General features: G+C 38.4%; 1 protein-coding gene across 1 annotated transcript; it reads left to right on the top strand.

The window, feature by feature from the left end:
• Window positions 1–589: 589 nt before the first annotated feature.
• c8a (complement component 8, alpha polypeptide) lies at window positions 590–13,699 on the top strand. The gene is made up of 11 exons (XM_034028437.3): window positions 590–760; window positions 2,076–2,190; window positions 5,290–5,437; window positions 6,379–6,529; window positions 6,924–7,113; window positions 7,972–8,154; window positions 9,426–9,666; window positions 10,173–10,307; window positions 11,264–11,421; window positions 11,874–12,096; window positions 13,368–13,699. Exons 1-11 carry the CDS (start codon window positions 663–665, stop codon window positions 13,514–13,516), a joined length of 1,791 nt encoding a protein of 596 aa, XP_033884328.2. The 5' UTR covers window positions 590–662; the 3' UTR covers window positions 13,517–13,699.
• The last annotated feature ends 56 nt before the right edge of the window (window positions 13,700–13,755 follow it).

The following is a 13,755-nucleotide window of genomic DNA, read 5'->3' on the forward strand; positions in this document are numbered from 1 at the left end:
TGACCAATGTATAAACTAATTAAAAAAAAGTAATAATACATTCAAAACTGATCTAATTTGCTAGGATTAGGGTTAAAAGTCCTTTTAAAAGAATTAACCATGTTTCAATGCTCTAGTCGGATTTTTACTGACACTAAGGCAGCTGACTTCACTGTTGCCAGTAGCTGCACAAAACCAACTCTTCACATATCCACTGATTTCAGTTTCTTTAAATTTAGAATAAAATCTCAATATTTCCCTTTCGTTGTCCCTGGTGTTAATCCGATGGCTGCAGTCTACTTGGCTGTCAGTAGAATTGGTCGTCAGCAACCTCAAAAAGGCTACTGCCAGTAGATTTTCTACAGGTTCTACTAACTACAATGATTTAGTTGACTTGTACAGCAGCTGAAATCCTGAAGAAGTAAACCTGCTCTTTACTGAATTTTGTTTACTCCCTCTATGTAGTTTCCGATTCAAGGTTAACTGCTGTTTGGCCCAAACAACAGTGTTACTGGAAAAGTTGCATTCTGCTGAAACTACATTTCAGAAGTATTTACCTTCCGCAAATGATTGACTGCGCCCTGTACTGATTCAGCTGCTGTGGATTGAAGGGCTGACCCCCAGTGCCTTCAGTTCACCTCTGATACAGCAGGGCTGTTACACAGGTTCCATTATTTTAAATAATGAATAGACTTATCATCTCATCGGTTTGTGTAATATGTTTAACTCATTTTCTTTTGGTCCAAGCTCGTAATACATTCTGGAACGACGCTGAACTCAGGTACGGGGAGATCTGTTAAATAACAAGCTTTCTCGGATGTGTGCTTTATTAAACTCAGATTACAAGGTACTTTAAAGCACTTTAAGGATTTGTGTCTTTTCTTTGGCATGCATAATGTATGTTGTCAGATTACCAAATTAATGCTATTATAGAGATGTTTCTTTTTCGCTTCTCGTGCTTCCTTGGAAATGACTCCACTGTTAAAATAAGTTTTACAGTACATGGTACATTATGTATGGGTGATTTAAGGTTTATGGACCAAGTTCTGATTTCACTTTGGAAAAGCTTTCTTTTTTTTTTTAAGTATTTTTAAAGTTAAAGGTATACAAATGTATAGATGTATGGTATTGGTAGGTTATGCTCGAGGCAAAAGCCCAAACCAGCTGTCCCTACAGTGTGATGTGGCAGGGAACCATACACAGGGGTTTCCATAAATACTGCTTAATAAAAGTGGATTTATTATGTTATCACCGGTGTGCTGATTACCATACAGGCATTGCTTTATCCAGATGAATAGGTTGCAGGTTGAGCAGTTTTGAAATAGATATTGTTTCCCACACTTGTTCAAAAAGCTTGTAATGCTATGGCAAGAAGCTGGGATAAATGTAAAGGAAGTCATAGCAATTTTTATAATGATACACTACTTTACTAAACGTGTTGCTAATCTTTATTTTGAACTAATGGTATCATATTAATGATCCTTTCTTAATGGTGTCATATCAATGATCCTTTATTAATGGTATCATATTAATTATCCTTTCTTAATGGTTCTGCACTCATGGATATGTGGCATGTTTAATAAAATAGTTTTTACCTTTGGGGCAGTCTTCTGTAATGAGACTGCACACACTGTTTCAGGAATATACTGGTACATGCCCCTAGTGGTCATTCTTATACTTGCCTCAATATAGAAATTCCATCTTGCCCAGGCTTGCTCCGTGCGTTCATCCTCAACGGTAAAATCAGAAAGATTAAGAATATGTACATCACGGGATAATTAACAAATAAACAAGAAAAGAAAGCATGCAAATTCAGAAGCATTTACATTTCTTTCATTCTTTATTTAGCAATCGTACATTCAGACAATGCAATGACTAATTGGGTATCTTAAACCACAAGATGTCAGTGCTTACTGCAACGGATAGGCATACTAAAACAATAGCAAAGATCATTTATTTTTTTGTTGATGAATTCTAACATGATACTTCTTGTCACGGTGTTACATCTAATGTTAAAACTATTGCATTTCACAGTTGCAAGAACCTGTTATATTTAGATTGTTTTAACATCATGTCAATGTGTTTTTGTTTTGCAGGGGTCTGAATGGAACCGTCAGGAAGACCCGAGGGCTCCTCACCCCCACTCCTGTCGACTGTTCCCTGGGGCCATGGTCACCCTGGACTTCCTGTTCCCCATGTGACGGCAAAATTGTAAATATCTAGAAGTGCAAGCAATCATCTGATTAACCAATGTGGGCCCCGTGCATTGATCTGCCTGCTTCTCTGCATATTGTAAGAGAGTGAGAATGTGGGCAGCATTTTAAGTTTTGCAGTGTTCACAAAGTAATTGCAACATGTAACGTTGCAGTAAAGATTGGGCCGTAAAAAAGGTTCACTTGGCTCTGTGTTTCACTGTCTCTCATTGTTTAAAGCCTGACAGGAAGCTTCACAGGTGTGAGACAGTATATAATGTGTTCCCAACTGCTGCACTTACCCGCACTGCTTGGTTCCACACTTGAATTTGTTCCTGCAGGGTGCGGGTATGTGGAGCAAGCTGTGAAGTAGTGGGGAGCTTCTCTGTATGCGTGAAGCTTTGAAAAGAGAGAGACTAGGATTTTTTTGTTTTACCAGTACAGATGTGATATGAATAATAATAAGCGGAACAGAAGAAAACTACAAGAAGGTCTGTAAGCACATGAGAGGTTTGAAAATATGACGGCCGCAGACTGTAGAGGGTGCAGTGGAATGTACTTTGCATGCTGGGCTTTGACTCTGCCATGGATAGAGGTCTCATCATAAGCCTTAGTGTGAAGTTGTTTTTGGAATATTTTTAAACTGTTCAAGATGCTGTTATTTGTGTTTCGTACAATTCTCTACTGCAGATTCTGCTTAGATCATTATTTACTGGGCTTCTTTTTTCAACCACTGGGTCTGCTTCTGACAAGACTCCTTGTAACAGGGGTGTTGTGTTACTGTGTGGGTATACGCTGAGAGACGAGAGAGACCCAGAGGGTTTTGATTTTGAAAGGCTGCTCAGGCGTCCAATTTTTATTTATTTACAAGGGGTTTCAGGCAGTTGCAGTGGTTGGTGGCTGACCCTAGGGTACCAGCAATGGTATTTATTATTATTATTTTATTTCTCAGCAGACACCCTTGTCCACGGCGACTTACAATTGTTACAAGATATCACATTATTTTTACATACAATTACCCATTTATACAGTTGGGTTTTTACTGGAGCAATCTAGATAAAGTACCTTGCTCAAGGGTACAGCAACAGTGTCCTCCACCTGGGATTGAACCCACAAGCCTCCGGTCAAGAGTCCAAAACCCTAACCACTACTCCACACTGCTGTCCTTCCTCACTAGGGATACCTAGTGAGGAAGGGTATATACAAACATGTACATGGCAAAAAGTCAAAAGAAAACAAAATGAGAAAAACAGCTACAAAACAAAAGGTGGCCTGGCTTCTGAGTGGCACATCCAGTAAAAGCACTCGCGTAGAGTGCAGGATGCTCCCTATAGTCTGGATGTCGTCGGTTCGAGTCCAGGCCATTCCTTTGCCGACCGAGGACAGGAGCTCCCAGGGGGCGGCACACAATTGGCAGAGCGCTGCCTGGGGGAGGGAGGGTTAGGTCGGCCAGGGTATTCTCGGCTCACCATGCACCAGTGACCCCTGCAGACTGGCTGGGCGCCTGCGGGCTTGCCTGTAAGCTGCCCAGAGCTGCATTCTCCTCCGACGCTGTAGCTCTGAGGCGGCTGCATGGTGAGTCTGCAGTGTGAAAAAAAGCAGTTGGCTGACGGCACACGCTTCAGAGGACAGCGTGGGCTTGTCTTTGCCGCTCCCGAGTCAGCATGGAGGTGGTAGCGGTGAGCTGAACTAAACAAAAATAATAATTGGACACTATTAAATTGGGAAGAAAACAACAACAACAAAAAAAAAAAAAAACTCATTTGGCGACTACTAAATAAAAAAAAAAACACACACACAAAAAGGTGGCCAAACACGGGCCAAGAGCTGCTCCCACTAAAAGGGAAGTCCCGCTCCAGGAACCTTCTCCCTAACAAACTAAATTTGGTGGGATTAAAATCCCCTAAATTAACCCCTACCCTAAAGTTTATGCAATTATCCCTGTTACACACGCGGTGAGAATCGTGGTTGGTCCATCCAGTTCACTCTCCTTGGCTGTCCACCCTGGCATGAATCTTCTCACTGGTACACAAGGACAAGGACAGGAACAAAGAAAAGAAAACCACAAAGAACAAAGGACTGGCTTTCCAGCCCCCTTTTAAAGGCAGGTGACCAGGGTTAATTGATTGTGAATTCTTCAATTGACACCGGGAGGAGAATCTAATCTCCCAGCCCTGTCATAGCTAATCAAACAAAAAAACATTCTTATGTGCAATCACAAAAATATGCTTTACAGGGCAGGCCTCATCCCAGCCACACTCCTAAAACTGAATTTTTTAAGTCAGGTTATATTAGAAATGACCATTTGGGCTGTGCAGCTATAATTTGATTTGATCTGATAAACAAACAAATAATTGCAGCTATAATTTGATTTGATCTGATAAACAAACAAATAATTGCAGCTATAATTTGATTTGATCTGATAAACAAACAAATAATTTCTCTCACCTCTGGAACTGTGGATATGTTGAGTAAGTAAATGGAACCTCTCTATATTAAATCAGTGTTACAGAGGGGATGGAAATTACAGCTGCACAACCCTAGACCTGACTTTTTTCAGAAGAAGACCCAATAATGTAAATAATGACCTACACAGAAACAACAAGCAAAGGAAGCAGTCTCTTTGGAAAAAAGCAGATATGCAGGAGATACTTACTGCAGATATATAAGACATATGAATGAAAGGACATTATCACGATCCTTGAGCATACACTTTGTCTTTGTTGTACCATTTGCATTTTAATTCCATTTTCTTTTAAAATCAAGAAAAATCTTCTTCATATCTTTTGCTTATCGTATTTTTTTTGCATAATTCATCTAAATTAGCAGTCCTTCAGAGGAAAACTAATTTCCCTAAATTTCTGGGTACAGTACGGCATGGTATGTTTTGGTAGAAACAGCAGCAAACAGGCAACGTTTTATTTACAATGACAAGTCTTTGAAGAAACATCTGGCAGTTCTGCAGAGAGTACAAAGGCTGCTTCTGGCTGCTTTTGTGCTATTTTTGAAATTGTAGGCAGCTGCTTTTCCTAGGGGAGACCCTGGTGCTTCAGGGGTTAACAATAAACACACTCCAGCCAGACCCTGTTGTCATCTCTATCTCTTTTACTCACTCCAGTACAAACACCGGTATTTACAACAGCCGGCAAAATTCAGTGGTGTGGAGTGTACCGGGGTGCAGTGGGATGACAGAATCTGCTCTCCAGTGAAGAAGTGCCCAGAGGTCAACACATGCGGGGAGGGAGAATTTATGTGTGTGGAAACAGGTAACGTGACTTTCTACTGTAGGCAGGGTTGCCAGATGAATGTTTGACCTCTGATGCCCTTTAGGGTTACCTGTATTTATAACCATATTGTTGTTGTTTTTACCCTTGTAAAACTGAAAACAATGGTAGCTGTATGGCAGTCATATGGAGCCACCCAAATGTGCCAAGATCGCCTCTAAAGCTTTACTATAGGTACTGACAATTACAGCAACAACAATTTAGATTTCTATAGCGCCTTCCATCACAAGGATTGCAAAGCGCTTCACACATCCACACGAACAATTAAACCAGTACATTAAAAACAGCCGAATACAGTATTTGATAACACAGAAGTTAAAAAGAGATAAAAATGGCGTTTTAATTGCAAAATTTGAAAAACTAGATACAAAAAAAAGAAAATAGTTTGTAGAAATGGAACAAAACAAAAATGTAATAAAATCTGAATAAAAAATAAATAATACAGTTTAATTGTAACGTTAGAAAAACTAAGATAAAAAGCCAGTTTGTAAAAAAAAACAATTAAAACTAGTCTAATAATAATAATAAAATGCAATGCAATTACAATTAAATTATAATTGCATATTATTAGTGATGAATTCCAAACATCCACACACATATTACCTGCTTTAACCATTAAAAAGTATTAGTATTGGTTTTGCACTTCAAGCTGCACCGCATGATAACTGCGGTATACGGTGAGTACCTCGGTGTACTGCAGATTTGACGTGGCACAGGGACAGTTTTCCATGGAACCCGATGTACGTGATCTCTTACACAAACCCGATACCCTTTGAAATGCAACTTGTTGTAGTTTATTACTACATATACAGAAGACATATTTAACAGAGTCGCAACCAAAGAATGGTTCAAAGGCTTGTCTGCCCCTGGCCTGACGCAGCGATTGGATCAGCAGTGAAAGTTAAAGCTGTCTTCCATTCCAGGCCGCTGCATAAGCACCCGTCTGAGGTGTAATGGAGACATCGACTGCGGAGACCAGTCAGACGAGGAAGGCTGTGACGAGAGGGAAGAGGACGACTATGACCTCTGTAAGAAGCTGTTCCCCATTCCAGGGGCAGAAAACGCCGTCCGTGGGTAAATACAACTTGTTTAAAACTAAAAACTTCCAAATAAAAACTACTTAATAAAAAAAACAAAACAACAACAACAAAACAAACATTGTAGTGTATTAACACTGTAACACATGAAACAAATGTGATTTTAAGCAGTGCATATTTTATTTCGCTACCTAAACGTTTCAGTTCTTGTATGCATGTATACGAGATTAACCTCTCACACTTCCTTTAGCTGTGATTGGACAGGCAGGCTTTGACTCTCTCATTGTAACCTGGAGTTTCTGCAGATGCCATCGCTGTTTAGATTATTTAAGCAGGGCCCTTTGTGTACCAAAGATTTGAAAAACAAACTTATGATTATTATTATTATTATTATTATTATTATTATTATTATTATTATTATTATTTTATAGATATAACATTTTGACTCAGGAATTCACATACAATACCATTGACCCCAAATACTATGGGGGATTCTGTGAATATGTGTATAATGGAGACTGGAGAGAGCTGAGGTACAACACCGTGTGTGAACGGTTGTACTACAATGAGGATGAGAAGTATTACAGGAAACCACACAACTTCCATTACTACCGTTTCATGGTAAGTTGTATAAAAAAAGCCTGATCTGATAACAAAGTAGTGGCCTTTTGTGGAAGCTTTTAATATTCATAACCCCCCACATGGACACTTTATGGCTTCAGACTTCATCAGCTGGCTGCCTCAATCTTACAACATATAAATCATGCCACAGGCACAAGTGACATCATATTGTATTCATTAGCATGCAGACTAGAAGGACAGCTGTACTGCTGTGGTTCTGCTCTTGCACCTCTTTGGCTAGTATTTTTGTATGAAATAATTGACTTCATATTTTTGCAGAAACTTGGCAATTTAGCTGATTCTTTGTTGCTGCTGCATTTCATAGCGTTCCGTGTGCAGAGCTAGTGTACTGTCTATGTGGTTATGTCTCTGTGATCCGCTGGCTTGCTGTGCTGTTTGGAATTGGTCAACCTTGAAACCTTCAAAACAAAACAAAAAAACAAACAAACAAACAAACAAGCCTGTTTAAGATTTCTCTCATACATCCCAAAAGACATCCCTTTTTTTAAGTGAGACATTTTAATTCTGTTACACAAGCAATAACCACAGGTATAACATACTATATAACTTTCATTTACTTTTCAAACAAATGGGGCCACCAAAAGTGGTTGAAAATATAAGAACGATAATCGAATGACAAATTAATGTGTAATTGAACTGTAATCAATCAGTTATAAGGTAGAATTAAAATTCCAATTACGCATGTGTGCTAAGGTTTAACTAAATTACAATTACAATTACATTGTGATTGCAATGAATTACGAATTACACAATTCCAATTGTAATTGTCCCCAGGTCTGCTGTACAGTATGCTACTTGTTTTTTCAGTGTGCATTTCTGCTTTCCCCCAATTTACAGGCCCAGGCTGATTCTGGATTCTCTTCAGAGTATTATGAGGATGTTTCTGGGCTCCTAAATGCTAAGAAAAAGGAATTCTCTTTCCATGCTTCAATGACAGTTGGCATTTTTATTGTTGAAGGTGGACGGTCTATACAAGGAGAATATATGTCTTTAAAGAATATATCTGAATACACAGAGAAAGTAAGATATTTTATTTGTGTTTTTGGAACCTGGGAACAAGTCCTTTATTATGATGTTCTTATCTAAAGTAAATGGCATTATGAAGCAATATTAGGGATTCCACATATATTCTTACTGATATAATCTAAATGGTATCGTTTACACTTACACACTTTTTACCTGTGCCATGAATTCACAAAGAAGCACAAATCTAGGAACCAACTCACAAAGGTAAAACAAACATTCTGGAACTGGGTATCAACAACACAGCAAATGAATCTACAAAGCAATAGATTTAGGGACTGATACCTCAGAGTTTAGTTTAAACGTTAAGTTACTGGAAAAAAACATGTAGCAATGACGTTTAAACTTGAAACCTTTTTAAACTTGAGCCAGACCCTGATGCCTAACAGTAGCGCCAGAGAGAAACACATCCTTTAGACTTTGTACATGCATTTACTGCATAACTTAAAAAAAATATGTGTTACACCCAATCTGTAGCACACGTAACTTGAAATGGGCCTGATGAGGTAATGAACCATTTTCAACGAGCTATCTCCGATAGCTGACTAAGAGGTTGGTTTGATCACCCTATAAACCGAGGATGATCCAGGACTGGATTTTTTTTTAGCCTTTTACAGCCCCATGGAATCCACCTGGACTGCATCAACCACATATCCGTGGTTATCCTGGGATCAGCCCTAAATATAACCGATTGATGCAATCCAGCTGGATTTCTTGGTACTGTAAAATGCTCTAAAAAGCATCCAGCTCTGGGGTCCCCGAGTGGCTCAACTGGTGATGTGATGTGCAGGGTGAGTCATATAGTCAGGAGCGCAGGTTCGCGTCCTGGCTGAGCGAAGTCACTGGAGTGCTGGGATTCCGGCGGGGGTATCGCATTGACCTTGGCAGTCTTGCGGGTTAGGGAAGCAAAACAGTCAGGGACTGCTTCTCCTCATCGTGCTACAGCGGACCCTACCGGCCAGTCGCCCTGTGAGCTCAGGCGGACATCTGCAGGGCTAGCCTTTGTCCTCCAGAGGCTGGTAGTTCGCTGACATCCGCTCTTGAGTTCCTGGGTGTAAAAGTTTGCTTGGTCATGGGATCGGAGGACACCCACTGAACCTTCAGTTCTTCTGAGCTGTGTGGGGGAATTGCTGCGATGAGGGGGAACAAATGATTGGACATTCCAAATTGTTTAGAAAATCGAGGATAAAATGATTGGTCACTCTAAAGTATATATCATTTATAATAAGCCCATTGTTTCAAATACTGTTCTGTTTTGTGTGTTCCAGAATTTTGGATTTGTGAGAATGGTGACCAAGGTTCAGACTGCTCAGTTTAAAATGAGGAGCAGTGGCTTAGTTCTGGATGAAGATATGTACCAGACTCTGATGGAACTTCCAGACGAATACAATTACGGAATGTACTCGAAGTTTATCAGTAATTACGGAACCCATTATATAACTGAAGGGACCATGGGGGGAGTCCTTGAGTACATTTTGGTTGTCGACAAAGAAGTGATGAGGAAAAGTGGTATGTTTAAAAATGAATTAATTATGTTTAAAATGAATGAATGAATAAATCACACCATAAACAGAGGATATGCGCATCCTTTTTTAAAATTTCGTATTCCAAGCTTGAAATGAAATTACCTAATATCAGTTTTTATCACTGCTCAGCCCATCATAATTCATAGTCAATTTAATAAATAATAATAATAATAATAATAATAATAATAATAATAATAATAATAATAATAATACACTGTGAGGAGCGGTTCTTATTGTATCACCTGTGTATTACTGTAATAAATCACAGCATTTTTCTATGTGGTATAAGGAAAAGCTTGAGCAGATGTACATTTAGTCAATGATACTGTATTAGCACTGCACTGGGGTGTGTCTGTAGAGGTAACATTACTCTGAAAACTATTAAAGCAGAAGGCAAGAGAAACAGTGGAAGCTGCAAGTAATTCTTGTATTTTTTATGTGTAATATAACTTTTTATAATTTTTGTGCTTCACTTGACTTGTATTACAGAAATGAATGGCTATCAGATAGGGGGGTGCCTTGGCTTATCAATAGGACTTACTATGCCCATACAAGATACGAGTGTAGAATCAAAACTGTCAGTCAAGGGGAACGTGTGCCACAAATATGGATCAATGAATACTGGTATGTATTTATGCAAACCTGTTTTTTCCCGAATGGCCCAAATAATAATAATAATAATAATAATAATAATAATAATAATAATAATAATAATAACAACAACAATAATGGTTACACATTATAATACGTCTGTTATTGAAATGTAATTCTATATGAACAAGCCTATGATTACTATTCAATTTCAAAGAAGTAAACATAGATACCGGTAGGGCCTACTTAGCCTTAATTTTTTTTAACCGTGAATCAGCACTTTTTTTTTTTATATCACCAGTATTGAATATATCCTGAATTGATTTTTACTTTATATCAATTCAATGAGAAGCTGCCGTTCTCTTGTATTGAAATACAAATCCTCTCCAGGCTTCAATGGCTGGTAAAAGCTTAAAGAGTACGTAGTGGGGTTCCCAAAAACATACCGTTGCACGTCCCCACGTGTTGCTACAACTGTTTAAATAACGTACCTGTAATTGTTCTTTTCATTGTTAACATCCTGACAACTTGTTACAGTTATAACTTTAAAGTCTGTTTCAAAGCTCTTTTCAAAATGTCTGCTGTAGTGCACTGACAGTGTAAGGATTATTGCCCAAATTGTCAAACAGGTAATACAGCAATAACGATCCATGATGTGGTATAGAAAAAAAGAGCACTTTTTTATCGTTCTTCCTGCAGTGATTAAGAGGACAGATCTCGAACCCCAGCGTAATAAACGGCCATTTTGAAAAGAGCTTTGAAACAGACTTTAAAGCTATGAATGTAAAATGTTGTCAGGATGTTAACAATGAGAAGAAAAATTGCAGGTACATTATTTAAACAGTTGTAGCAAAACTCTGGGTCTTATAACGCTGTATTTTTCTGAACCCCACTACTTACTCTTTAAATAAAGGAAGATTTTACCACATGGACAACTAGCACATAATGTAATGTTTTTCTTTTCTTTCTTTTTCCCTAATGTTAAACAGCTAAATCTTCCAGTGACAGTTACATTAAAGATGTGCTACCTCGGATTCGAGGTGGGGACGCTAAGTCGAGTGGAGGGCTTTTAGCAGCATTTGATGAGAAAACCTACCGGCACTGGGGGAAGTCCTTAAAATACAGCCCTGACCTAATTGATTTTGAGGTAAGCTGGTTTACACTGCATCATAGCTGTTTTGTTGCTGTCGCAACCCTACAAAATACATGAGATCCCCTGACTAAGTAATAAATAACATTTGAAAATTAGTGTGTAGGATATTGGGTAACACTTTACAGCACATTAAGGGTCTCTAATTACTGTGTATTTACATAGTAGTTACTGAGTAAATACATGTGTACTTACACATAATTACAATGTTATGATGCATAGTTACAATGTACTTAATGTGTAAACCTAACCCACACCCTAACCCATTTTTGATACAATTGTGTACTTACATATACATTGCAACTATGCATAATAACATTGTACTTATGTGTCCACATGTATTTACTCAGTAGCTACTATGTAAATACACAGTAATTAGAGACACCTGATGTAAATCGTTACCCAAGGAATGCAACCCTTTGTAACTCTTTCCTATTCCTTTGCCCCAGATTCTTCCGATATACGAGCTCCTTCGTTTCAGTAACGTAGGCTCTATTGATGTGAAAATAGACAACATGAAAAGAGCATGGACGGATTATCTGATGGAGTTCAACCCGTGCCGCTGCGGCCCCTGCCAGCACAACGGGATGCCTCTCCTGAGTGGAAACAAGTGCAAGTGTATTTGTCCCCAGGGGTTTGATGGGGTGGCTTGCGAGGAGACCAGGAGAACTGGTAAGAGCACAGAATTAATACAAAATCTCCATTCACAAGTCTAAATGAATAACAACAACAACAACAACAACAACAACAACAACAACAACAAGAACAACATTACCATATTATCAACAACAACAATAATAATAATAATAATAATAATAATAATAATAATAGTAATAATAATAATAATAATAATAATAATAATAGCCCAGATTATCAGATAGAGTGCTCTCTCGTTAATTGGTAATTCACAGATTCGGTTGATTCACAGTTAGGCCATGTTGACAGAAAGCTGTGCTGAGGCCATCCCTACTTCACTGCTTCCAGTATGTCATGTTCTTCTCCTCCTCCTCCTTCTTCTTTTTAGACCTGCATAGAACATAAATCACTAACACTGTGGGCACTGCCTTGAGATAACATGAAAAAAGAAAGGCTAGAAGCCAAGAACAACAACAACAACAACAAAAACAAAGAAATTCTGGGAACATTTATTTCTCAGCTCTCACTGAGGAAAATGTTGCCTTACCTTCACAAATTTGGAATGAACTAGCATTAAACCTGAGAGAGGTTTATTCTATTTTTTTATTAAACCTCCTCAAACCATGTAACTGGTTAGGCTAATGAAGCACAGGAACACTGAGCAGCTTGTTCCAGTGATGGTAAATGGAATTGCTTCATTATTAAATTCCATGTGGGGCTCCACGTTATTACAGTTATTATTACTCCACCTATCTGTTGACACCCTCTAATTATTTTAGTACCAAGTAAACAGAAAATAAGCTTTTAACCCATTAAGTGCCATTGTCCTCATTTGAGGACACGCTACTTGTTAATTTTTTTGGAGATTTTATAAGTGGCTTGTACCTGTCATTTCAATTTTCTCTTTAACTACGTAGTTATAACTTACTCTTATTTTGTTAACCATTAAAGTTAAATCTAAATGCAACTGTGAATTCTGCAAATATAGCCCATTTATGACGCCTCAATATATAACAAGAAACTGAGGCCAAAAAATTAAAAATGTCTTGGTGTTTTCCTTCCCACAGTGGTGATAAAGCTCAGTTTTCACTGCTCTGATCACAGGAACAAGTCTAATGACTGTCCTCAAAACAGGCTGCAGCAGTTTGTAGCCAAAACAAAGGATTTGCTTTTTTTTTTTTTTTTTAAGAAGAAGAAGAAATATTGATTTAGAATGCATCAAATTACATAATTACAGTTTGTGTTTTGATTTTTTTCAAGGAAAAATGAATTTGGTTAAAGCACCTCTGGTTTTGTATTCGCTGCAGATCCCACACATGGAGCGTGGAGCTGCTGGACTCAGTGGATGGATTGCAGGTCAGGGACAATGACTAGAACGAGAGAATGCAACAACCCAGCGCCTAGCAACGGGGGGACAAGGTGCCTGGGGAGGAACACAAAGACTGTACCATGCTAACTGCTACTTATAATCTGAGTGCTCTGTAACACACACTGCACCATGCTAACTGCTTCTTATAATCTGAGTGTGCTCATTCAAGAGGAATGCTGTCCAGACCAATATTGCATGCAGTTTGAAAAACCCTTTCTGTATCTTCATTACCAAGTAACAAAGCAAGCAAATTAAAATAAATAAACAAAATGTGTTTTTATATCATTAATAACCAACATATCCTCTTAACACAAAATGCATTGAGA

The sequence above is a fragment of the Acipenser ruthenus genome, chromosome 12 (genome assembly GCF_902713425.1).
Source record: "Acipenser ruthenus chromosome 12, fAciRut3.2 maternal haplotype, whole genome shotgun sequence".
NCBI lineage: Eukaryota > Metazoa > Chordata > Actinopteri > Acipenseriformes > Acipenseridae > Acipenser > Acipenser ruthenus.